Here is a 27953-nt window from a genome sequence, read left to right on the forward strand (position 1 = left end):
GAGAGAACCTGAAGCAGACTCCATGCTGAGCAGGGAGCCCAAAGTGGGGCTCGATCCTAGGACCCTGAGATCATGACCTGAGCTGAAACCCACAGTCGGACGCTCAACCAACTGCACCACCCAGGTGTCCCTGAATTTCTTACTTATCAACTAACAAACACCAAATGTAATTTTAGTTAGAGAAAGCAAATTCTTCCGCTTTTTCTTATTACCCAGCACAAAATCCTCATTAACTGAAAAACTTTAAATAGAACTAATTTTGTAATAGCAACCGTATTATTGAATGTCTATAACATGCCAGGTTCTAAAACAGACACTTTTGTCCTTTAACACACATCACACTCATAAGGGCAAGATATTATTATTATTATTATTTTAAAGCTTTTTTTTATTTATTTGACAGAGAGACAGCCAGCAAGAGAGGGAACACAAGCAGGGGGAGTGGGAAAGGAAGAAGCAGGCTCCTAGCGGAGGAGCCTGATGCGGGACTCGATCCCAGAACGCCAGGATCACGCCCTGAGCCGAAGGCAGATGCTCAATGACTGAGCCACCCAGGCACCCCAGGGCAAGATATTATTATCTTCATGATGCAGAGAACGAGACTGGAACTCAGAGACAGTCAGTCACTTGCTCAAGATTGCACAGCTTAAAAGTGTTGATGGCAGAATTTGAGCCCAGATATGTCAGGCTGTGAAACTTATCTTCCATCCTTCAGAGAATACCAGTGTTTCGTTCATTAAATCATTTTTTAGCTTTGGGAGAAAAAAATCCAGATAACGCTAAATTTAGAGTTTGAGAATGATTTAATACTGTCATGAAAAAGTAACGGCATGTATACCTGTCCATGAACTTCAAAAAGCATCGATTCAAACTTCCAGGATTGAAGGTTGCCCTGTAAAAGCCTTAAATTTCCAGTCTCCGGTTTTGTTTTTTGTTTTTTACCCTAATAAGTCACTGCCCTGCTCAGTCCATGACACCTAGTCAATGCCTGTTCTTCATGTCTTACTGTTGAGAGACACTCTCTCCCTCGTCCCCTGACAAGCACAAAGCCTTGAATGGTTTTACAGCTTGGTGCCATGTGGAGGTTAAGGTGATGAGGAAAGGTGGCTTCTTCAACTTGCAATGAATAAGCTTGGAGGTGGGTAGTTGATAGGTCCATGTAATAAAGATCCCTTGCTAACATCAAGTTAAAGGAGTATGAGGACTCTTCCCCCGTGATTATGGAACTGAAGTATAAAGTTGTTCCCATGGGCAAACACAAATCCACCATAAAAGGACCATTGCACACTGCATCTTGTAGGAACAAGTATGTAGGCACCATGTGTATGAAAGTATCTTTCATGCTTGTAGTATTTGCTTGTTGTTCAGCACTTGATATTAATTACGTGGTGGAACCGTCAAACCCTGCTTCTGTGCATATTCTAGTTCACACGGATAGGTTTCTTTTCTCATCTTTTCCAGGTTCATTAATCCATTTGTGCTAAATGTGGGAGTTCTTTGGCATCCAACAAGCTATTTGAATAGCTGATAGTACTCCTGAATCTGTAAACATTAAAGAGAGACTACCATTTCCTTTTTAACGAGAGAATGCCTTTCTAGGTCAAACTGCACCCTACTGAATGGCCCATTCTGAGCCTTCTCTACATCTTGCAGAGCTGATAGATAATATGTCTAATACATATAATGCTTGGCTGCTCTTGCGTTTGGATGGCTAAAGGGAAAATAGAAAACACTGTGTGTCTTTCTCCTTCATAGGATCTAGGGACCAGGTTAACTCCACTGCTTAAAAATTTATCAAGTAAAGATATTTAAATCATGAAAAGTCATAGGGCTCCTGCTTTTTGGTCTTGTCAGTGCTGCAAGCAGATTGGAACTGAGCTAGTGGTAATCAGAGCTAAAGCCTCGGACAAGACTGAAAAAACACACACATGGAAACCTGCAGTTTCCATCCTGAAATGTCCTACCTCAATTGCTTCAGCCTCTCAGAGCTCTTAGGGACTTGTAAATCTCTCTGACCCCTAAGTGTTTTTTTCTCTCTCATCCAAACTTGAGACAAATTCAGGACTTGAACAAGGATGATAGGCAGCATCTATCAGCTGTAATTGAAAAAGCTCCACTGGGCGCCTGGGTGGCCCAGTTGGTTAAGCATCCACTTTTGGCTCAGGTCATGATCTTGGAATCCTGGGATTGAGTCCCGAGTCGGGTTCCTTGCTCAGCAGAGAGCCTGCTTCTTCTTCTGCCCCTCCCCCTAGCTCATCTGCACTCTCTCTCTCTCACAAAAATAAATAAATGAATGATAAAAATAAATAAATAAATAAATGAAATCTTAACAAAAAAAGTTCAGGATGTCTAATTTTCTAAGCATTAAGTGTCAATCATGAAGGCTGTACAGGCACTCATGTGGATTGTTGTTACAGATTTCATTTGCACACCTATATCAGCCGATTTCCCCATGCTGGGAGAGACAGGCTATAGCACGTTTTCACACAGGAAGATGTGTCAACCAGTACAGCACTTCACGCAATCGCTTAATATCTCTGTCACCAGACATCTAGGTTGAAGTACAAAAATAGACTAAAAATGTTTGAGAATACTATTTCACTTGACTCAAATGTTTGGTTTTCTTAAAGTCACCAAAGGGTTCTATTGGCAGGAGGAAAAAGGAAAGGAAAAAGCAAAGACCTTTTATAAAATCATTTTTTTTCAGTTCTGTAAGTTATATATTTGATAACACATAAAATGCTACATTCTAGAAGCCAAGGTTCTAGATATTTCATACACATAATTTATGTGTGCGTCTGTGTGTGTGTGTGTGTGTGTGTGTGTGTGTGTATTTGCAGCAGAAAGTAACGAAGGTCTGATCACCAAAGCAGAGGAAAGATTTTATGCCTAAGTGATCCTCAAGAATGATTATGCTGAACAGAGAAGGAAACACGGTCTGGGCTAGAAGACAACAGCTGTGTATAAAATAATGCACCACCTGAGCAGGTTCAGAAACGCATTTGTGTGGAGCAGTGAGGGAAGGAAGGAATCCCAGTAGCAGAGGAGAGAAGTAGAATCTTATCTGACCCCTTTAAAAATAAGCGATGTTCCAGATTTGATGGTTTCCCCATTCAGATTCCCCCTCTCGGCACCATACACTTCAGGCCAAAGGTCGGGATGTAGGTTCCCGTTGAAATCATCCTTAAGAATTGAGGGCAGAGGAACGATGGGCACACAGTAGGCTCCACCAAAGCCCCGGTCACACCTAAGACAAGAAAAGGAGTGGAGGAAAGGCATTATTTGTTGTGTGTTTGAAAGCCATTTTTGTTTTTGCATCATAAAGAAAGAAGCTGCCAGTTTTATTGACTTACACACAGCGTCCGGCATCGCAAATCCCTCTTCCCGAGCACAGCCAGGGGCACCCCGAGGCCAGCACAACGTTATCAATAGCCCATGCGTCAGCCCCCGCGGTGTAGTTGGACTGAATCCATCTGAACCGGGTCCTGGGAGATCTAACCAAAGAAAACACACTTGATTCGACAAGCACCCTTGAAAGCAGAACATTTCTTTTAACTCCCTTTTCGCTCTGAAGAGCCCTCCTCTAAGTTCTAGTTCCCTCTTGTTGGAGACACTTAGTCTCACTCCAAGTGTTGGATGCTCTTTCCTGCTGAACCCACCAGCAAGAGAGTAGAAAACATGCTTTGTAAATATTTCACCCTTTCTTTCATACGAGAGTCTCCTAACACGCCTGGGATGGGAAAGTGATCTCGAACTATTGATTTATTGTGTGTTTGAACTATGCGCTGAATTTGTGGTTTTGCTTTCAGGCTTTTCTTGCCATTCAGGTCGAGGGAAGAGGTGCAACGGATGAGAAACACGAGGAAAAGCTGGAATCTCACAAAGTTCTGGCCATGAGGTCCCTGCGCTACTGTCCCTAAATGGTTTCTGAGATAGGAAACGGAAGTTCTGCCTCCGTGTTGGTGTCTGAGGTTCTGGCTCCCGAAAGGTGAGGGCCAGAACAGCGTGATGCACCCCCACATTCTCTATCCTATTCGCAGTCTGCTATTTGGAATGCACTGTCAGAAGATCACCTGATCCAGAAACACGTGCAGCCTGGGCCAAACCGCAGTAGCAGTCCCTCACTTAGGAACAGACCGCACAACAGAAGTTGGGGAGTCACTTACTTGGAATGTGGAACCCAGTCTCCTTAACGTAGAATTTCAACAGTAACATTTCAAGTGCTATTGCTTCCTGGCACAAGTTCTCCCTCAGTGCAACACAGCTGCTGGTGTGGTGGCTTTAAAATGGAAATCTAATCACTGTCACCACTCAACACCCTTCCAATGATTCCCCCTAGGAATGGAATGTCAAGGCCAAGTCGCAGAATGCCTTCCCACAAGCCCCAGGCTCTACTTGCTTTCTCAGTTCAGAGATGCACCCCTCCAGGAAGCTCCCTCAGATCCCCCTAAACTCAGTTAGGTAGTACTTCCCCCCCCCCAACCCCGCGTTTCACTAACATCCCTGAGTATTATTATCAAAGTCACCATTTTATATCATAAATAGCTGCTGAGATGTCCACTATCCTACATAAGATCTTATTCATTTGTATTAGAGTTCTAAAACACAGTAGATATTCAATAAACGTTTGTTGAATAAAAATAAAGTGAATAAATGAGCTACCAGTAAGCACCATTTAAAGCTCTGGGGGTCCACAGGAAACCGTTTTAGGTTCAACACAAAAATGCTTTGGTTTCCTGCATTTTTTCTTCTGCCACTCGGTTGTACATCTCTGAATCAGAATTGAATCAGCAAGATGGAAACCACTGTGAGTATTTCACCTAGAGAGTGTTTAACACAAGGAGCTGGAGGGACAGTTAGTGCCAGAGGTGAGAAGCCAACAGAGGTGGTGAGGAGACCAGAGCTTAGCAAAGTTGGGAAGCCGGTACAAGTCCGAAGCTGGAGGGACACAGGGGGGAGACACTGTTGTGGTGTCCAGGGGCCAGGGTCCCATGGGGGGCCGTCTCCGGGGAGTGGGAGCCACTGAAATTGGCCAAGATGCAACAGAGACAGAAAGAGAAGGGGAGGGATACCCTGTTTAATCTCTGTTTCCACTCTGGTGATCTTGCCGGGTTCTGCCACTAAATCTACCAGGAGGCCAGCAGATGCAGGAGCCTGGTAACCGCAGCCTGCAGAGGCCAACTCGCCTGTAATTCAGAACGGAGTAGTGGCAGTGCGAGGCAGGGATTGGAGGGGAGAGGTCCCAGGACGGCACGATCTGTAACCAGCCACCCCGGGACGCACCAGTTCCTAGAAAGATCCCCAATCTTCGGGATTGGGATACCCAATGCCTAAACCACAGACCTGGGGCTGTAAGCCCTAATACAGCTCTTGAATGTGATCTGAAATCCCGCGGGGGGGGGGGGGGAGAAAGATGTAAAAACAATATGAATGTTTTGAAAGAACCACCTTTTTACTCTTACTATGGTACTGTGAACAAAGAAAAAAAAAAGAAAAGAAACTAAGGTTACTATTCTTCTGCATGTGATGATTTCACATACTGCTTCATGTGAACAAAGATCACTCTGGTTATTGAGTAGATACTTACGTTTACAACAGAACTAATTTTTACAATGGGCTCTGGTGGGGAGGCTTCCTACTGCCAAAGAACAGAAAAGTTCATACCCGTAAAACTTCTGGAACTCACTAACACATTAAAAAATTGCAACCCCAAGCACCTTATACTCGCCCCACCCCCGCAGACTCCTTGCAAAATTATCTTGAGAGAGTCTTAGAATTGCCAAGTGGAATCACAATTATTTTCAAATGAGGTGACAGGAACCTAACATTCTGATATGAAGCCACATGACAATTCTCACATGGTGGAGAGTGGAAGGTAGACAGTGATCCGTTTCCAATTCTGGAATCTTTCTGAGGTGTAAACAGAACTTTCTGTGTAGTGCAGGCAGCCAATGGTGGGAGGCACACACTCCTCGGTGACCAGATGCCAGTCCCTGCCGTTGTTTAGAGAATACTGGAGCTGGACGCCATGGGTGTCACTGAAGGGCTTGCTGCAGCCCATGCTCATTTCAAACTGCAAGAAGGTCGATGCCGACACGTGAAAGTCCCAGGTCTCTGCATAACGAGGTTTTCCTACAAAAAAGGGAGAAGTTGAATGGTAGCATATAATGATCCTCTCTTTGCTTATTTGGCATTTGTGCTTGTAATGAACATGGTCAGGAGCAAACAAGAATCCTGTCTTATCTGAAGTGACTTTTCATCCCACAATAACTGCTTTTATTTGGTGAACAGAGGCTTGGACCCACGGAAAACTGCTAATTTGAAAAGCGTGACCATCTTGGAGAGTCTTCTATCTGCAATTCTGCAAATTATGAGACACGGGAATGCCTTCCGAAAGAGATTTTATTGCTCGGCTTTTGGGAAACCTTAGTTAGAGCGCGCATGAAGGACGGTTCTAAGGCAAGCTGCCGCTGGGCGCACCACGTCATCTTAGAGGTCAACCCAACTCCTTTCTTTCCAGAGTCTCTCTCAGCCCAGGCAAGCATGCGCACAGCTTTGCGTTAGAGAGTCTCCTCTTGGGTTTTAGTTAATTTAGTTCTCTAGTTAACTAAATATTCTCCCTTTATCTGGGGAAAATATATACCTATGCTTTCAGTGAATATCAGAGCAGTATCCATAGAGAGACAGTCAATTCCGACTTGACCTCCTTGTATTCGGTACCAGCTGGCTTGCAAATCTATGGAGCCATCAAATTTGTCTTGAAACCCAGTTTGAGAGCTGTCATTCATTCCTATAAGGACATCATCCAAGGCCCACTGGGCTGAATGTTTCCCTGAAATCCGATGAATAAAGGCAGTTAAAGAAAGTTCGTTATATAGCCATATGAATACCTTTATGACTATGCTTTTAAATCAAATTGTCTAGGAGACTGACAGCAAATTAAGAAGCATACGGTGCAATGTGGCTTTAACCGTATGCTCTCAATGCCACCAGGAAGGGTGGAGTGAGCAGTAACTTGCCGTGTTGGGCTTGCCACCATCGAAAAGCTGTGGCGGGGGTCTTCGCCTCCCGTGGCAGGTCAATGGAAATGATCTGTGGCTCCAGAAATGACATGAAGTCCAACTCTCGGAGCAAATGCCAGAGTATCCCGTTGTCATTTGAATACTGAACAACAAGCCCTGTTAAAAAGACATAAATCAGTTACTTGGACAGTTTTCCTACAGGCAAAAAAAAAAAAAAAAAAAAAAAAAGGCAAGGAACAGTATTTTTTAAATGGCAAGACTGCAGCAGAGACTTCAAATTGCATCTCATAGAACGAGGGCACATTCATCTAACTTCCGAGGAATGAATTAGTAGACCTAAAGGCTCATCAGTTCCTTGACAGTTTCTAGCACACCAACTCCCAGGAAATGGAAGACGAAGAAGAAGAAGAAAAAAACATAAGCTCTTTTAAAGACTACTCAGCTTTGTATGAGTGATGAGTGGGTTGGTAAGGAGGACATAAAAATCCACTGCAGATCATGTATTTGAATTTTAGATTCTGTCCTGAACATTACCAAGTCTCATCTCATTATTATATACTCAGAAGATATATCTTTCCCCAGTACAAAATCAAGTAAGGCTCTTTTCTGCCAAAGCACCAGACAGTAAGCAGGGCCCAATCTGAAAATTCTATTATGCAGAAGGATCTTTTCACTGGCCCTTCATACTTTATCAGGCTTTGGTTACTGAAGCTGGAATGAGGTCAAATTATAAATGGCAAAGCAGAAAACTCACTTCCCTTCAATATTAGCTCTACTCTCCTTGCTGTGTCAACCTTTCCCTCTCTACCCACTCCATCTACCCAACGTCCCTCCACCTGTTACTGCGTGGCATGATTTAGTGACCTGCACATTCAAGTTACGGGACCATATGCACTTGCTCCGGCTACCTCTCCTGAAAACTTTTTTATTTTAATTATTATTATTTTTTAAGTAGGCTCCATGCCCTGGGGCTTGACCTCTTGACCCTGAGAGCAAGACTTGAGCTGAGATCAAGAGTTGGACGCTTAACTGACTGAGCCATCCAGGTGCCCCGAAACTTTTTTTTTTATTTCAAAAGAGGTCAGAGAAAGGGTAAGGTTGAATGAAAAAAAAATTGCTAATGATGGGAATCAACAGGATCTCGATCGAACGATCTATCTATCTATCTATCTATCTATCTATCTATCTCTGTTGTTATTGATGGGAGGCGCAGAGGGCTTTCTTGGCATCTAAGTAACTGCCTATTCCATAACTGTTCCTAAGGCTGGCACCGCATACTCATAATTATGACTGGGAATACTGAAGTACTTTCTGAGTATTCACAGAAATTACGTTCAGGAAAGTTGTATTTGTTATACTAATTTTATTATATCTTAAGCTTTTTGGAAAATTTTGAATCATTCATGGTACATATGACAACTTTTTAATTTCCCTATTATTGACTGATGGGAATATCTCAATCCCTTTATCATGCTGGGCAACAAAGAGTTTACTAAAATTAAGTTTCAGGAGCTATTAGGATAAAATACAGAACCCAAAGAAATCCTTTTAAGGCTAATTGTTAGCACATGGAATTATTGTCACTGCATCTGACAAGGGAGGAGGCCAGGAACAACAATGACTAATACGCAAAAAATTAGAACTCTTGGGAGAATTAATCTTACCATATTTAAAATAGAAGAAACCATCATTTATAATGAGAGGATAAAGATAGCTCAAAGAATAGAAACTCTTTGGGGAGAAAGCATGATGGATACAGGTGTAGAGATTGGCAGTTAAAGCTTCAGTGGGTGGGTATAGACCCATGTGTTGGAAGAAGAGAGTCACAGTAAGGTTCATGAAGAAAATGGAAGATAGTCTGTTTCTAGTCTTTATTCTAGTTAAGTTGAGGAACTTCCGGCAAAACTCCAGTCGCCAACATCTGATGTGTGCTCAAAATATGTCCAATGGCTTTTAATTTCGGTGGTTGAGAGAGCAGACATTTCAAAATTCAGTTTTTCTTGTGGCTATTAATTTGTGTTGATATGGTTTATATTTAATAAGATAGAGAATAATTTAGATGGTTATCTATCTCGGGGGTGACCTATTCAGAAGGTAGATTACGGTACCAGAAAGGAAGCATCATGAGAATAAAATCTCACCTGCTAGTCCTTTCTAGTACCTTCTACTCAGTATGGTCCAAGGACCAGCACCTGCATCACCTGGGAACAGGCCCTACCTGAAGTGGTTTTAAAACATGCCCACAAATTCTTTGACACTCCTCCCTTCAAAAAGTGGAGTTTAATCCCACCCCCCTTCTTCTTCTTCTTCTTTTTTTTTTTTCTTTTTGAGTGCTGCTGGATTTAGTAACTTGCATGCAATATATAGAATATGGTAGGAATGACAGTGTGTGACTTTTGAGACTAGGCCATAAAAGGCTTTGCACTTTCTTCCTTGTTTTCTCTCACGGATCTCTTGCTCTGAGGAGAGCCAGCTGACAGGGAGTAGGGACAACGCTCAAGCAGTCTCTAGAAAGGTCCACCCAGTGAGAAACAGAGGCCTTCTGCGAACAGCCACGTAAGTGAGCATCTTGGAAATGGATCCTCCAGCCCTGCTTGGGTCTTTAGGTGACTGCCCCTCTCCTGGCTTTTATCTTGTCTGCAACCTTATGAAAGATCCTACGCCAGAACCACCCAGCTAAGCTGCTCCTGAATTCCTGACTCACAGAAACTAGAAGGTAACTGATGTTTGTGGGGCTAAGCCACTCAGTTTTGGAGTAATTTGCTATGCAGCATACTGCCCCAGTCCTGCTGATTCAGAATCTGCCTTTTAAAGCTTCCTAGAGGATTCAGATGTACACGAGAAGCATGATTCCAGGGGTCCATATTCCATTTGGTTTCTGCTTGCAGCCCATCTCCTCAGTAGCTTTTTTAGGAGTGACACAACCAGGTCTGCAGAGACTAGGGCCCAATCCCGAAGGGCAATAAGAGGGCCGCCCAGAAGTATGAAACAATGGAGGAATGCAAGAAAGGGAAACAGCAGTATCTATATTTTATACAAATTGCTGAGCCCCATTAGCTGTGTCATCTGACACACTGCACATCTGAAAAAAAACCAAGCCGTTTTAGCTCATCTCCTGAGGGTTTCGGGCATGTACCACATTTCTCTTTTTAAATTACAGCCCCATCTGCATTCTGCCCAGTCTTATTGAAAATCGCTCAATTTTGATTTTAATTCCAAATATGTAAATTAATGCTTCAGCTTGAGTAAGTAAAAAATCTGTACTTTCATCAACTGGAAGAGATCGGTTCAAGGATTTAGGCAGATTTACATTTTAACAACCAGTTTTCAATAAAAGGCTGAGAAATGCCTGTGGGAATGTGAATTACATGGCTAGCAAGGAGTTCAAGAAAACGGCTCTAGAGTAGTTGAGAAAAAGTTGCTTGTTCCTCAACGGGTCCTCAGGGAATTTGCAGAGCAGGCAACAGCATTTGTAGTCAGAGGTGAGGTGTCGAGCAGAACTTCATCTCTATGACAGGTAGATGCTTCTCAGTCTACTCTGCTCAGGTTTTTTTTTTAGAGCTCATACCCCGGGATCTGTAATTTCCAGAAGAGTCATGTACACAATTGCTACACTGCTCCAACCAGCAAGTATTGTATAGTAATTTTATCACCAAGGTTAAAGGAAATGTTAAAATGCTCTACCTCTCCAATCCAAAAATCAGATCTTCAGGACAGAACCCGTCTTCTCCTGTACACCTCAAAGTTCCCGCCTTTTATGTGTTTTGAACTCTGTATTATTTCTGTAGGGCGATCTTGTAAAAATTAAAGTCAGATTATGTCGCCGCCTGTGCTCAAAGCCTTCAGCTGGTGTCCATGACCTGTGGACTCAGACCCCATCTCCCTACCATGGCTAGCAAGACCACATAAGCCTGGGCTCCTGCCCCTCATTCTCGATGAGTTCCAAGCCACGCTAGCCTTCCTTCTGTTCTCCAACATCACAATTCTTTTCCACTTCGTGGCCTCTGCTGCTGCTTCTGACTGGAAAACTCTCCCTGAGCTCATCATGTTGCTGGCTCCTTTCCATCCTTTAGATTTCGATTTAAATGTTACTTCCTCAGTGAGCCCCCCTCCCAGACCACTTTATCTAAATCAAATCTCTCAGTCAACAGCTGTCCATCTCATCAGCTTATTTATTTCCGTCTAGCTGGTCAAACTGACATATTGCTTATTTGTGTGTTCTCCTCTCCCTAGAAGGGAAGTGCCCTTTGGGGCAGGGATTTTGTCTGCTGTGCTACGAGGGCCACTCTGGTTCTTCTTCCCCTTCTGGCCTGTGGTGGTTTGGACTTCTTGTCCCCTTCACCACACTCTCTCTTTCCCTCTGCCACGTGGTAGGCAACATCCAGAATCTACCCAGCAGCTGCTTCACTCTCCTGGGTGCTGGAAGGAGGACCTCAGATGAGCCTCGATGAAAATGTAGCACAAAGGACACATCTTTTCTGGCTTAACCTGCTGAGATTGAGAGAGCTGTTCGTGATAGCAGCATAACCTAGCTCATCATGACTCATGTGTCAGACATTTGGGGACATGGTATCCACAGCCTAGAACATGTGTGGCTTAGAGCAGACTCTTGAATAGACATTTGTTGAAGAGATTAGGGAACACAAAATGGTCTTACGTAAAAGTTTCTAGACTGCTGTTTTGGTGAATGGATGATCTGGATGATTACTAGACTAAAGGCACTGAGATATTCAGAAAAAGTCATGAAAGCTTTCAGTCAATGACAATATGGCTAAGGACATTTAGGATTGGTCATTGGGGCTATCGGTAGCTCTACTGACTAACAGCTATGGTTTAAGCCAACATGACATACATGGTCATGCCTGAGGTAACAACAAATGCAGAAGCTACACAACTCGTCACGTGCCATTCACGAGCTCAAGGATTAGAGGAGGACCCATCTGAGAAGCCCATGGGTTTTGTGCTAGGAAAACTCACATTCGGGGTTCCCCAGGGCATCCCACCCTATCTGCAGAGCTCCTGGAGGCCACTCATATGCTACAAGCCTTTTGCATTTCTTTCAGAACTGAATCACTGAGGCAGAAGATGGTATGGAAACCTAGAGAAAGCAAAGATCTGGGCAAGGAGAGAAGCAGGATGCGCGTGGTTAAGGCATCCATTCTGGACCCAGCATCAGTGGCTTGAATCCCTGCTCATCCACTTACTGACTGCATGATCTCAGGTAAGTTCCTTGACATACCTGTGCCTCAGTTTCTGCATCTGTGAAAGAGGACTAATAATACCTATGGCAAAGAGGTATGATGAAGATTAAATGAATTAACAGACAAAACACTTGGAACAGTGCCTTGCATATAACAGGTGCTTAGTAGAGATTAAGGTTTATCATTGCCAGGAACTGTTCCTTCTACCAAGGGATGCTAGTACCCCAGAACGTTTATGGGCAAGAAGTAGCGTCTGATCTGCGTTCAGTAATGCAAGTAAAGCTTGCGAATAAGCTTCTAGACCCACACTAAGTGTTAAAGGCTCTGCTATTTTTTCTCCCTATTGAAAGTTATAAAGGAACAGCATTCCTTAAAACGAATATACTGTGATCACAAGCTAATATACTCTGATCAAAAAAAATATACTCTGACATGATCCATAAGCTTTTCAGACTTAAGGATCTAGATGAGGAACCTAAAAGATCATGGCTCTATGCAGCTAGCCAGCTAATGATGGAGAAGAGAAGAGAAGAGAATAAATGATTCAGGGTAGTGTCTCAGTTTGCAAAATCCTGACCAAACTTTGGAAAGAAAAAGGACTAATTTGCCCACAGTAACTACAATTTCTAAGGAAATACAGCAACTTACCTTCATTTCTAGCTCTTGGTTTGATGCAGGTAATCCCTGAAGTTTTGCTTCCAATTTGTATATAAAACTGAACGAGTCTGTAGGGAAAAAAACACACCAAACATCAGTTTACTTACAAATAGGTAAGTTTGAAGAGATTTAGCCTTTTGCGTTTTGACACATTAAAAAAAAAAAAAGCTTCTGTGAATTCTGAAATATTACTTTTAAACACAGAGGGCATATGAGAAGCAGAAACTACATAGATTATATAGCAAGCTAATTCTCTAACCATTTTAAAAGGTTACTTAATAACCATTAATTTTATACTGTAATAATGATTAAGAAGGAAACAGCTGACCTCTACTTCAACGTGACAGTCTGATGTAATTTAGTGAAATCACTGAAATGCAGATTCCTTAAATCAAGATAATACTATTCTTGGAAATTCAGGATGAGGAGAAATCTAACAAGAAGCTAAATGCTACATTAGTTTAGGGCCACATCATTACCTGTATTACTGATTTAGACTCAGACCGTTTAATTCTTCACAGCTGACGCTCACTGTGATGTAAATTAGGCCTCAGTCCACAGTAAACCAACAGAGAGGGCCTATGTGACAGGTGAGCCTCCGTGAAAAGAAGTCAGAAGGAAGTGGAAAGAGATCGAAGGCAGAAAAAAACGTGACACAGAACCCCAGATTTTACTGAGGACAAGGTCTAGAGGTTCCAAATAGTTCTTCAGTTTCCTTTCTCCGATTTTCAAATAATTTAACTGATAATAATACGAAAAGCACAGTTTTATTTTAGGCGTGCTACTACTTCATTTGACCTTAAAACCAAGCAGTTATTTATTTTACCAGCAGGTGTCAGTGTAGGTATTTTAAATTTCTGGAGCAGTTTTTAATAAGTGAATACAAATAAATTTCAATCAATGGAACGCATCATTTTCGGACACAGAATTTGAAGTTGAAAAAAAAAATCTTCGTTTCACCTGGCATATGTAAACATAATACCAAACACTCTTCGTAGTAACACAGAACTTTAGAAAACTGAGCTGACACACTTTTAGACACACAGACTTTGGTGTCTGATCGGTGATTAACGAATTGCGGTATGAATTTTGCAGAAACTATTTTATTATGGAGTTAAAGTTATGCTTCATTTTTACATATCAAAATCTATATAGAGAAAGCTTATTATGTAAATCCTCAGAAACAGCACAGAGTTTTGGGTTAGACCACAAGGCACGGTAAATACTATGTTCAAGAAATGTACCAATAAACTCTTTACCTGATATTCCTGGTGTCCAGAGGGACAGTCCTTGCTTCCCTTTTCCCAGGGCCATTGAAGTAGAGAGATTTGCCATCATTAAGCGTTCCACAGCCGGTTCCAACCTGGCCCCCAGTTATCTTGTACCACAGAGGGCTGAGCTTCCCCTCAAACCTATCGAACATCTCACTGTGATTAGGGACATTAGACACACAGGTTCCTTGCGCGGCTTCCAAGAAAAGAAATACATAGGAGAGAGAGGCTTTGTTGAAATCGTCACATGTTAGAAGGTCCATTCAGAGCATGGGCTAAGGAAGCATTTCCACAGGTGTTAGGGGAACAGAACCAGATGGAAATCCGTATCCCACAATTGTCTGTCTGAAATGTGGCCACTGCTACCGTCATCAAAAACATTATTCCACCTGTATAATTTTTTATTCATGCATAGAGAGACACTGGGAACCACACATTTCCATGGTTCTTGCCACCAAGAGGATGTGGGCAAACTGAAAAATAGATTTTGTCCACCATAAAATTTGCTCCTTTGTTGTCCTTCTATCAGAGGACCAATAAGGAGAGTTAATCCCAGATTTAAAAAAAAACACCCCTGAAACTATGAGTGGCAGGGCTCGCCACAGAAGGCCTGCAACGACATATGTTTGTCTTTGGTCACGCGCCAGATGAAGGGCAGAGCGCTGAAACTCTGGGAAGCATCCTTTTGAAGTTGCCTCTAGGAAAAACTCTAAACAAAGATTTTGAAGCTTATAACATTTTCTTCAATTTTTTTCTTAATCTCAGCTCCCTTTTTGTTTTTGCTTATAGCAATAGCCAAGGGTGACTGTGGTCAGAAAATATTTCTCTTGTGAAGTTCTCTTTTGGCAGTCTTGGATTTACCCTTTCAGACACTGATTTTTACTCTGCATGTATAAAATTATGTTTCTTATAAAAAGCAATGTTAAGAGCACAGAGAGCCCCTTGTAGCCAAGTGGTCAAGGAAGAGTTTAGGTTTGAATTTTAGAGACTGACCTGCCAGAGTCCAAAGCCTAGCTTCAGCAACTCCTCGCTGTGTGCCCTTGGGAGAGTTACTAAGCCTCTCTGTGTCTCAGTTTCCTCAAATGTAAGTAAGACGATAACAGTATATGCTATGGCACAGGGTTTTTGTTAGAATTCGGTAAGATGACATAAACAGCACTTATTAAAATGCCTGGCATAAAGTGTAGCTGAAAGCAATGTTAACTACTATCACTGTTACTAATAAATAAATTTCCTTTAGGGAGTGAAATTGGTTTTACCGTGTTTTTTTTTTTTTTTTCCTTAGGCAGCTCAAAACTATAAAATATATTTTAGCACGTCAAGTGCTTGGGTGGCAAATTCGTGTAAATAGGACTTAAAGAAGAATCATCTCAGAATCTATTTCCTTGGAAGAAGTAACATGAAAGACAGTAACTAGGGATAAATATTTTAAAACAAACCATCAGACACACATCTGTGGCCTTACCGGTGTACCCCAGATCACAGAAACACACCCCTGAGACACAGTCCCCATGGCCACTGCAGTAACTGGGACAAGGCTCAGATATGTACACTCCATCCAGACCAAAGGGAGGCACGTTCTTCTGTGAGCTGCTCTCCTGAATCCATCGGAATCTGGTTTTACTGTTGGGGAAAACAACACGTGTTTCTTACACCAATACCATGTACAAAAGCATGGAAACATAAAACAGTTCAGAAAAATTCAAGGAAGATTTCATGTTTATTTGAAAGTCACGGCTGCTTGACTGGACACTTAACCTTCATAATAAAGTGTCTCTCTCAGAGCTTTCTTGAAACTTGTTGATTTCCTCTTCAGCCTAAATGTTTCAATACCAGGAGGATACCAGGTACAGAAGATTTTTGATGGCCATATTATATTTTATAGGTTTTATTATATTTATATATTTATTTACATATTTGTTATAGGTTTTTACTTGTATATTTTCCATCTTATATGCTTCTTTTTAAAAAAATGTATAGACCTTTTTTCTTTTTAGATTTTTATGTTTTATGTATTTATTTGAGAGAGCAAGAGAGAGCACGAGCATGGGGAGGGGCAAAGGGAGAGAGAGAGAAGCAAACTCCCTGCCAAGCAAGAAGCTCGACTTGGGGCTCCACCCCAGGACCCTGGGATCATGACCCGAGCTGAAGGCAGATGCTTAACTGACTGAGTCACCCAGGCATCCCCCATCTCATATGCTCTTAGTAATAAAAACCAGAAGGGTATTCCTTTCACATAATATTTCACCCTTCCATCACATCAATTTTATGGGCATTTTCAGAAGAGGCTATTTAGGAATTTCTTTTTTTTTTTAAAGATTTTATTTATTTATTTGACAGAGAGAGAGACAGCCAGCGAGAGAGGGAACACAAGCAGGGGGAGTGGGAGAGGAAGAAGCAGGCTCCCAGAAGAAGAGCCCGACGTGGGGCTCGATCCCAGAATTCTGGGATCACGCCCTGAGCCAAAGGCAGACGCTTAACGACTGAGCCACTCAGGCGCCCTTATTTAGGAATTTTTGAGACCATCAGATAGACTGTTCTCTGTTAGGACATAAAAGGGGACTCTGGCTATTTGCCACTGACATGATCCTGCCAGGGAAGAGTTAAGTTTGTACTAACAACACTCCTCCCACCTGTTGCCTTCCTCTTCACCTCTCAACTTCGAATCCCTAAGACACTCATTCTAGGAGCTCTTAGCAACCAGCAATACTGGTGACTACCAGTAAACAAAAGACGGACCTGGTCCCAATGCTTCAAAACCTTGGAATACCAGTGGGCTGGGCTGCTGCCCAGTGCTTCTTCCCCCACAACAACAGTCGAGAGGCTGCCAGACTAACACTAGTCCCAACTGCTCTCCAGTCTTTGTGATCTTCTCAGCACATCTCTTTCTTTTCAAATATATGGAAACCTGTGCCCATCTATAATGTCACACCAGAAAAACACCTCTTCCTTCTCAGTTGTACTGACATCCAGGAAGGAAGAGGATTAGGTTATCTGGAGTCCAATTAATTTTGCTGCCAATATTTATAGACTTTTGAGTTTCTAGCTCTTCAAATAGCTTTGGTTATTTGGCAACACAGAACCTTAAACCTGGATTTTCTTCATTATTTTTTTTCCTTCCATATTTTTCTTCATTATTTTAAGTTACCTACTCCTGGCAAATTTGCGAAATGTGACCCACAATGTTGTTTAATAGGTTTAAGTGATCAGAGACTAACCACCCATTAATGCAAATCTTAACACACATTCGTTAGTGTATTAAGAGGAAGGTGAACACATCTTTTATTTCCTTTAAAGCTAATTTAAAAGATACTGGTTTTATTTTTTAAGGCAAAACACAATTGAAATAAGATTAGAAAAACATAACCAAAGAAAAAGAGAGAAAGAAAGAGAAAAAAGAAAATACAGTGGTTGTGCCATTAACCTCGGGAAAATTCCTCCCATTAGGGTCGTAAGGTTATTTAGGTTGTGAAGATATTTTTCCTCTCAAAGGAAGGAAATGGAATTGATGTTCAGCAGCTTTTGCCAATTGCTGCTTTTAAGGAAAATGGTAAGGCCTCTGTGCCCCTCCCAAAAGACAGGCGTATCTTTTGATAAAAACGGAAAACATGCCAATTCTCTGATACGAGTCCTCTTAGATTAGAAGTCATTCTTGCCTCTTCCTTTTGTGTTTCTATAATACAGAAAAACATGGATCTACAACTTCTGCCGCATGGAAAGTAAAGAAAGAGGTAGGAACAACTTTCTTCTACTCTAAGTTCTCCCATCTGGATCAGATGAGGGCATCTCTATCAACTGTCCTACTTCATGAAAGAAGTGTGCTCAGGTTGGCCCAGAAGCATTCAGAAGGTTGAAGAATCCCACATTTAAGTAGAATTCTAGAAGCTTTGGTAATGTGATAGTGGAAGAAGAGCAAGTGAAACCCTTTGACCCATCTCTGTTCCTTGGGGTCCCTATAATTTTTGTAACAATGAAAAATCAGGGTCTGGTCTGGCCAGACAGAGGAGGCAACCCCAAGTCTAAGGCTCCTATAGACCCAAGAAGCAGAGTGCGCTGTTAGATATTTGAGAAGATGAAGGACCTCAGGAGCTGAGTATTAAGGAAGCCATTTTTAAATAAAGAAAAAAACAAAACAAAACAAAATGATGAATTATTGGTTAAGAGGGTGAGGCCAGGACATGATGATCAGAGCTAAGAGTCCTAGCTGGGAGCCCATGTTTCAAAGTAAAAGAGCAGAATATTACACCTCTTTTCCTTCTCCTAATCTCTGCTAGGTGGTTTTTAGTTGGTAGGTGCAAATCAAAGCAAGAAATTTCTCACCAATCACGACATAAGCAAGTTTTGCTTCATTTAAATTTCTCCCAGTTGTGTCTGGTTTCTGATGCCTACTGCTGCCCTGTCCTACTCTCCCTTGCACAGTTCTGGAATTGGGCACAAATAATTGAGAAACCTCAGGGTTGCTGGAATAAGAGGAAGAACTAGTAAGAAATTCACTAAAAAACTGCAGTCATGGAGAGACCATCAGAAAAAATAGGTTAAATGAGGTGGGTGCTTCATTTCTTCCCTGAAGAAACAGGTGGTTTCTGATGGTTAAAAGTTATCTTGCCTCTTTCTTTTTTTTTTTTTTTTTTAAAGATTTTATTTATTTATTTGACAGAGAGACAGCCAGCGAGAGAGGGAACACAAGCAGGGGGAGTGGGAGAGGGAGAAGCAGGCTCCCAGCGGAGGAGCCTGATGTGGGGCTTGATCCCAGGACTCCAGGATCACGCCCTGAGCCGAAGGCAGAGGCTTAACGACTGAGCCACCCAGGCGCCCCTTTGCCTCTTTCTTAAAATGTCTTCTAATTCCTTGCCTAAGAGCTATTTTTTATAATAGGATACTTTTCATTGAACTGTTTCTGCATCTTTGCTTGAAAACCTCATTTTATACCAGCAAAAATCCACTGTGCCTGGGATCCTACATGGTCCTAATTTAAACACCATGTTATAAGAGACCCAGCATGAAGACAGTTTCTTGATTCAGTACCATGAATTCATCATTCTCTCCACATTGGGATATTCACTGCTCGCTATTGGAATGGCTTTGTCAACTGAAGACTGGGTAACTCTTATCCTGGGACTAGCTCTTCTCTGGGTACTGATACTCAACATATGAATACTATCATGGAACAATGGAGAAGGTTAGTCAAAGACAAGCAAAGTATTATGCTCTCCTCCCCTTACAGAATGAACCTTCAATTGAATCTAGCTGCAGGAACCAGAATGAGCCTGTTATCCATTCTCGTGTGCAGAACCAGTCCTCAAGTGTAGCTTACTTTTATTTACTCTTAAACTAGAAGAATAAATTGTAATTTTTAAGCTATAGCAACAACAGCAACAACAACAAAAAGAAGTAGTCCAAAGTTAAGCTAATAAGCATGTCTAGATTCCATATAGTTTATCTTTTATAAAGTAGAAGAGAGATAGTCTTGAAATTATTAATGCTATTAATGTGTGTGTGCACATGTGTACATGTGCTATCTGTGCCCTTTCAGGGAGATGCAGAAGAATGATTTTTTGCTGAACAGCACTGAATTTATTTTGGAAAACATATTTTAAAAAGGGAGGTATCTTCATTGTAGGTAATCACCTACCGTTGGTCCTTATTCCCCATTCAACATCCCTTCGTTCAACCAGTATTTACCAAGTGCCTCCAGCATGCCAGGCATAGTGCTAGGCTAGGTATATGACGGGAAGCAAAACCCAGCATGGTTCCTGCCACCATATAGCCCGCAGTCAAGTGAGGAAACACATTAGTCAAACCCTGAACGAAGAAATGTAAATGTACAACCCTGCTTACTACTGTGATTGAGAAGGACATAATGCTAGAAGAACATCTCTGACCTGATAGTCAGGAAGGTCTGGGAAGGACTGGAGGAGATGACGATTGGGGAAAAGACAGAGTTTAATTTTATGTAATTTTACTAGAAATAAGCCATAGTGTGGCTTGACCACTCAAATCATTGAACAAAATTTTCCTTTTGTGTTACTTTCCCAGATAAGGAAAAAGTAGAAGATAAGACTCTATCTCTGAACCTTTCCCAATCACTTTTGTTCATAGGATGCCTGAGTGACCAGGAGAATGGGCTTCTATACGTTCCCCTTCCATCACCACGTTTGAGAGAGATGTTGCATTGCCCTCTCCAATCAAGAAGATTCCTGTGCATCTGCTTGTCCTGTGCAGAGGTGCACAGGTGATGGTGGCAGTGGAGGAGACATTCTGCAGAATACTAAGCAACTGTGTTTCTAGCACATTCCCCCCTCTACGTCCCCCCCACCCCTGCCCCTGGAGATAACAACATTTTGCATTCTGCATAGGGAACCTAGAGCAGGCTGCATGACATGACATACTGTATGGTTGGGATGCTGCTGGGTGTCAGGGATATACCAGCGTATATCTACTGCCACCGATGTCTCTCCTTTGTAGGTAAGAACTAAGAGAATGAATAGGAGGACAAAATGCTCCTTTGAGAAAATCAGCTTAGAATTATTTGTGAAAGAGCAATGTTCTAGTAACTATTATGAGCATGTTGCCTCGTGGCAAAATAGCTCCCAATTTTAACAATTTTCACACTTAGAATTCTCAGCTTTCCAACACTGCATTTGGAGACAGCGGAGTTGACCATATTGCAGAAGAAACAACAACAGCTCTTAAAGTGGAAACATATTTACTACTCTTTAGTAGAGAGCTCTTTGTCACGAATGCCATCAGCCAGCAAGCTGGATGGTATTCAAATTCGCCAGGAAGCTGGACTCTAATGAAGACTATTTCTTCTTCCAAGAGCTGAGGTCCAAGACAATATTGATACATTGGGAGCTTCAAAATATTGGCTCACTTTGTGATATTAAGGAAAACCTTTCAGTTCTCATATGTGGCTTTACCACTACTTTCATAGTGATGTCTTGTAGCTCCCTGATATTCCAGTCATTGCAGGAAATATACACCTGCTTCTCCCCAGCTTCACGGCACGCTGTACTATCTATTTGGAAGAGCTGTAGTTGGGTCAAAGTTTCAGAAAAGCATCGGGGGAGGAAGGCAGTGGTGGCGGTGAGGACTACAGGGCTGCACTGCTATGTGCCCAGCTTGCGAAGGGCAGAAAGCAGGATGCGATGGCTATTAGGGTACAAACACAGATAAATTCTCATGGCAAAGGAAAGATGCCTCAGTGGTGAACCCTACAGAGCAGAGCTAATAGCTGAGAAGAATGATAGATTAGGGAAGCACTCCTAAGAGCAGAATTTAATCAAGGCAACTTTCTTGTCCTGGACATTGCTTGTGGAGGACAGAGTCCTAAAACAAGTATCTTGCTGGCTTTTAGAATTCCTACTGGCCAGTGGCTGCTATGAGTGTAAGAATTTATTGTAATTATCCTGTCAGTGTCTCACCATTGTATGTTGGGTATGGATAATTGTCTTTTTAGTTCATAGGCCTCTAGATAGAGAAGCCATAGTCAGGGAGCCACGGCCATACCCTGACCTGGTAGAGATCAGTGACGTGGTGCCTGATGCTATGGTGGATGACACTTGGGAGGTCTTGGGAGAAGAGTGAATGCATCTGGCTGTGGAAGAGATGTGCTCACTGGGGCTAGGACAAACTATCATTGATCATTACAGTAATGCCCCCCAATGACTCACACCTCCTTGTGTACTTGTTCCTCTGAATTTGACTTTTCTGCATTTTCTATCAAAAAGGAGAGTCTGTTTTCCTACATTCCGAATCTATACTGGCCTTGCGAGTTGCTTTGACCAGCAGGATGTGGCAACTGAGACAAAGTCTTGCAGCTTTTACTTCTGTTCTCTTGGAACTCTAGAACCACCAACTGTGAAAAATACTGGGCTGAAGAAGACACAGAGAGAAAGGTCCTGCTGAGCCTAAACACTAACCGACCCACTGATTAAACGCAGTTACATGATGGAGCCCAGACAGAGCCAAAGCAGACCTACCCAGGTAATTCCCAAAACTATGAGAAAGTCAGTCATTGTTGCTTTTGTTTGGAGAGACAAGTTTTGGAGAGATAGGTTACATAGCAATAGATAACTGTACAAATATTATCCTAGGCTGTACTCAGTAATATAAACAAGGAATAAGGATGATTTATTAAAAAGTAATGTATCTGGGCGCCTGGATAGCGTAGTTGGTTAAGCATCCAACTCTTGGTTTCAGCTCAGGTCGTGATCTCAGGGTCGTGAGATCTAGCCCTGAGTCAGGCTCTCTCTCCCCCTCTGTTCCTCCCCCTGCTCAAGCTCTCTCTCTCTCTCTCTCAAATAAATAAATAAAATCTTAAATAAAATAAAATAAAAATAATATAAAATAAAGTAACTCAACTACGCATCCCTGACTTCTTTTTCCTTCTGCTGGTTAAGACATGACAAAATCTGGAACAGCTGCCTTGGATCCAGAGATGAAAGTTTGTGCTCAGAATGGCAGAACCACCCTGGCAGCTTTGAACGGTTCACCTCTGGACCGTGATAGGAGAAAGAATTTCTATCTTGTTTAAGCCTTGTTAAGCATTTGTATTTGTTTCTCTGTTATAGTACTGGGCCTGCATCTTACCTAAAGCACACTGAAAGTCAAATTCTTAAATTTCACCAAAGAAGGCCAACCCATCAAATTTGCCACCTATACATCAAATCATCTGAGTCGCTCTTTAAGATACTTCAGAGAACACTGGCATATAAAGACAAAACATTACTTACAAGTAAACTTAGATCCACCGACAAACTCTTTCTTGGAAAAATTGGTATTTAAAGATTATGCTTCAAAGTTTAGTAGATTAACCCAGAAACGTGCACATCCTTGGCTAAACAAGTTCTCTCCCTATCTGGGAAGTTTGTCTACCAAAGTGTGTGGCTTAATTTTTGAGAGATGCACGCCTAAGTAACGAGGGAGGCAGAGAACATAACCAGCTTATCCAGCTAGACGATGCACAGTAAGTTTGGTGATCAATTTGGTGAAAGATGTCACATCCAGAATGGTCTCCAAGAACTTTATGAAGAAACCACTCCTCTAGATTGCTAAGCTTTTACCACTGTATCAGGATGAGATCAGTTACTCCTTGGTGACAAACAATCCCCAATCTCAGTGGCTTAACTCAACAAAAGGTTATTTCTTGCTTATGCAAGTATGTCCAGTGTAGGGGGCAAGGAAGTCCGCTTGTTGTAGATAGTCAGAGACCCAGACTGATATAAACTACATCTCCAAACATGCTTTCACAAAGGAGAGAACATGGCAAAATGCACACGGGCTCTTAAAAATCACACATTTCATTTCCATTCACATTTTATTAGGCCATGTCAAACTTTAAAAGGTGTGAGGAAAATATAAATTCTACTATATTCTCGGAAGGAAGCAAGCTGGGAATATTGCTGAATGGCACTAATGAATATTGTAAGTGTATATTAAGTCACGACCAGAAAGCTGTACAAGTAGATTTTTATCATCTAGGCTCTGCAGAAATGCCTTGACTTTGTCACAATTTAATGCTACATTCTGGGATTCAATTAAGAAGTGTCCACTTGAAGAATGTTTCTTTATCTTTCATAAAGTGATAGAGTTAAAAATACTGATCTCTGGAGAGCCTGGGTGGCTCAGTCGTTAAGCGTCTGCCTTTGGCTCAGGGTGTGATCCCACAGTCCTGGGATCGAGCCCCACATCAGGCTGCTCTGCTGGGAGCCTGCTTTTTCCTCTCCCACTCCCCCTGCTTGTGTTCCCTCTCTCACTGGCTGTCTCTCTCTGTCAAATAAGTAAATAAAATCTTAAAAAAAAAAAATACTGATCTCTGTGTTAGCTACTTTACCTGGCATAAGGATACCTATACATGCTATAAATTTATTCCAGAACACTAAGCATGGAAAAAAGTTTTATCTTTTTCTTAAAAATCAGAATGCATTTTTTCTTTTTACCCAAATATGAGAACTAAATGATCCTGCATTTTCTCCCTTTGTCCTAGCTGTCCAGAAAACTGAGTTAAATTTATTGCCCTATTAATGAAACCAATTCACTTCAAGTTTTTTTTATCCATTTATCTCATTTCTCTGTCAAATGATTTTTAATCTTTCTATTATTTTAATAGTCATTTAAAGGGATCTTTTATATTACAAGATATCTCAAATTGTCCACATAGGGAGGCATTAAATTATCCAAAATGTCTATAAAGTGAAAATCAGATATAATAAAGCCTTATGACTCTCTTAGACTTTAACATCTTTTGTTCACTGTTGTATTCCCAGTGCCCAGAAAGGTGCCCAATAAATATTTGTTGAGTGGATGAATAAATGAGTGAGTTTGTTTGCCAAGCACGCAGGGGTGTATGTGCATGTGCGCCTATGCACACACTCTTAATTTGGGAATTTTGCCCCAGGGCTCTTTTCCTCAAGAGTCATTTTGTGACTAGATATAGCTAGACTATATAAATTCTTGTAGGTTACTGAAATGATGATATTGAGATAAATATCTGCTTCCAAGAAATAACACCTATGGCATGTAATAAGAATGTCACTTTACCTGGATGCAAGAGACCTTGGAATAACAATAGTGATTCTCGTCCATTCCTCAAAGTCCCCCGTGTGATACATGGTGGGCTCACTGAGTTCCCTGGAGTTGCCCTCACATCCTTTGCCTGCAGAAGCTGGGTAACAGCCTTCTTTCACCAGAAACCAGGACATACCCGCATCATGAGAGTACTGAAGAAGAACTGGGGCAGCACTGCTGAACTGATTGGCACACCCTATGTTCAGCTGTCAAAAGGAAAGACAGGATTATACAAGGTTTGGGTTCCAAGTTATCACTTAACACATTAGGTGCTACAGCAACCAGGGCTCCTGCTACCGAGTCTGCCCTGTATTGACAATGATAAGATTTGCAGCTCAATTCCAACAAAGACCCTTCCACAGGTTCTGGAAATCTTTAAGTGAGCAACAGGTGCTTTTCAAGAAAAGTTGGGCCAGTCGCCATTTTGTGGATTTCTTGGGATTACAGGAGGGAAAATGGAAGCATGGTATCTGTGATGTTGGAGCCAAGGACAAAATCCAAGAAGCCAAGAAATGGTTTTCTTCTTTTATCCCAGACATATAAACAGAGGGAAGCAGAAGATGAAACGCTATCCTCTTCAGAACAAGAAGGTTACCTCAAGAGAGGGCTATCCTCCCTGCTTTCAGTGGAAAAAGCATCTTTACTCTATTTTCTTGCCAAAACTCAGTAAGAAATCATTACCAACTTAGATGAAAGAGCTAAGTTTTTTGCCACTGCATCGAATAAACAAAATAATCCAGAAATAAAACTATTATTGTTCTATGTACTCTTGTAGTGGAATATCATCATAGGATTAACAACATGAAAAAAAAAATTGAAACAAGCAAACAAAAAAGCAACTTAAATCCCAATGCCCTAGCACAACTGTTTTTATTTTTTCTGTTTTCTCTTCTAAACTTTAGAAAGAAGTGTATACTTTGGTCATATAGTTGAAGTCATCACACTTCTAGAACATTCCTTCTACTTTCTATTTAACCTATTATTTTATTATTATATGCAGCATTGCAAAGAATGTGTATTTTTTTCTTCAGTTGATCTGTTAATACCAGATACACTGCTAGCAGTAGTATTACTGAGTCAAAACACAGAAACACTTAAAATTTTTTATTTTTATGTTTTCATTTTTAATCAGTTGGGTTCACATGAACCAGTCTTACCACAGCTTTGAATATTATTCAAGTTTAAAACAGTTCCTTTCTAAATTGGTAAGTGTATAAATAATTTTATTACTGTTTTAGTTGATATTTTTTTGTTAATTATAAATGTCAAGCTCTTTTCCTGGTATTTATTTAATTATATGCCATCTTATACCAATGACCTATTCATATCTTATTTCATTTGCTGGTGGGAGCCACCATAGAATTTCATTGTATAAGACTATAGATAAGAACAGTCAAAATTTATTGAAAAAAATCACTGAAGTAAGCACTCAAAGGAACATGATCATGACCACAGAAAAAAGGATGAAGGGAAGGTAGGGCTAGAGGCAAATAATATTGGCCCAGAGCTCAAGAGGTCAACGAGTTCATCCTTGTGACTACTGGTAGCTTGATCTGGTCTTCCAAAAGAAGATTCTATATTTTCCTTATTCCCATACTCACAGCTAGAAAGCATCTCTCAGAAGGATTTATAATTGGGCTTGTAGAAATTTTATTGTGATACTATGTGTTTATCCAAGTTTATATAGTTCAATGTCAACAATATAAGCAAAGACTTGACAATCTCCAGTGTGTGATTAAACCATTCAAACACAAATTCCTTTTATTATGCATAAGTAAGCATAGCTTTTGTTTGGTGTGTGGTGACAGTAATTACAATAGGCACACATAGTTAGCTTTTCATTGCAGACCTCTTATGACTGGCGTTGTTTCTAAGGTAGGCAATTCTCGGGAACCTTCAGTTCTCGACAAGTCTGTGCCTTTTTTAACTGACCATTTAGCCTGTCCCTTAACTGTCGATGTTTTCTAGTCTTCAATTCTGGGCTTTCTTATCTTTTTAGTCTGTACATGCTCCCAAATCTCATTCACAACCATCATTTCAAATCCCTTCTGAATATCTGTAACTCCCATATCGGGCTCCTCTCCGGCTCTCTGGAATGTCCATAACTGATTTCTACGCATTTCCCCTTCAGCAGTCCCCAGGCACCCCTCGTTCCACAGGTCCAAGTCTGCTCTCATGATCTACCACCCTCATACAAATCCTACTCTGACTCTATCTCCAATTTCAGTGACCGGAGCCAGAAATGTGGGAGTCATTCTCAACTCCCTTCTATCATCCAACAGGTCACCAGAACCTGTTGACTATGCCCCTTTAACATCTCTCAGATCCATCTCCTTATTTTTGTAATCCCATGCAATGACTTATCTGGCCTCCTCAATTTCTTCCTTTGATGATTGCTCTAGCATCCTTTCTTTCCTCAGAATATATTCCACAATCTCAGCACCTCCCTCTGCCTCCTCCACTTGCACACAATCCTCATTGTCTTTTACCTGAATCAATGCAATAGCTCTGCCCTTGCTTCTGTCACTGTACTCTCAACACGGTCACCAGATTCTTTAAAAGCCTAAGGCACAGTACATCACTCTTATGCTAGCCATTTTACTTCTACAGCCCAAGTCTGACCTCCTTTCTGCTACCCGTCTCCCCATTCTCTCTCTCTGTGCTCTACTCACAATGGCGTCCTTGTGATTTTCTGAACTTTTCCAAGCACACTCCCAATTCAAAGCCTTTGTACTTTTTGTTCTCTGTGGCTGGAGTGAGCTTTCTCAGATAGCTGCATGACTCACCCTTTTAACTTTGATAGGTCTCAGCTTAAAAGTAATTTTATTAGTGAGGGAACCTGACAACTCTTTATAAAATAATAACTACCCTGCACCACCCTAGTCCACATTCTCTATTCCTATTTATTTTCATAGCCTACAACAGAGCCTGGTGCACAGTAGAGGCTTTACAAATATTTGTTGAATAAATGAATAAATGTACGTTGATTACAGTGTCTCTTGTTAAGTTAACACCCATACTGCTGCCGAATGATCTTCCTAAACAGGTCTGATTCTTGCATTTAATGGATTAAAAATCTTCCATGACTCATTGCTCTTGGATTAATGTCCAAGTGGCTTAGCGTATCATATCAAGCCAATTAGGATCAACTTTCTCTCTTACCTCTGTGGCACATACCCCAAGCTCCTGAAAGTTTCCAAATTATCTATTCTCATTTGCATTTCATGTGTTTT

The 27953-nt window shown here is 41.4% G+C and overlaps 1 protein-coding gene across 2 annotated transcripts in view; it reads right to left on the reverse strand.

The window, feature by feature from the left end:
* The window catches only part of RELN (reelin), a 482353-nt gene that overhangs the window by 78801 nt on the left and 375599 nt on the right, over window positions 1-27953 (reverse strand). For both annotated transcript variants that reach the window (XM_087861166.1, XM_087861167.1), the window contains exons 28-36: window positions 24694-24926; window positions 15617-15774; window positions 14140-14347; window positions 12872-12948; window positions 7020-7178; window positions 6644-6832; window positions 5859-6132; window positions 3354-3494; window positions 3070-3247 (exon numbers count right to left, since the gene is read on the reverse strand). In XM_087861166.1, the coding sequence (XP_087717292.1) occupies window positions 3070-3247; window positions 3354-3494; window positions 5859-6132; window positions 6644-6832; window positions 7020-7178; window positions 12872-12948; window positions 14140-14347; window positions 15617-15774; window positions 24694-24926 (1617 nt within the window). The remainder of the gene's footprint in view (window positions 1-3069; window positions 3248-3353; window positions 3495-5858; window positions 6133-6643; window positions 6833-7019; window positions 7179-12871; window positions 12949-14139; window positions 14348-15616; window positions 15775-24693; window positions 24927-27953) is intronic.

The sequence above is a fragment of the Ursus americanus genome, chromosome 3, assembly GCF_024610735.1.
Source record: "Ursus americanus isolate L20-20 chromosome 3, mUrsAme1.1.p, whole genome shotgun sequence".
NCBI classification, from domain to species: Eukaryota; Metazoa; Chordata; class Mammalia; order Carnivora; family Ursidae; genus Ursus; species Ursus americanus.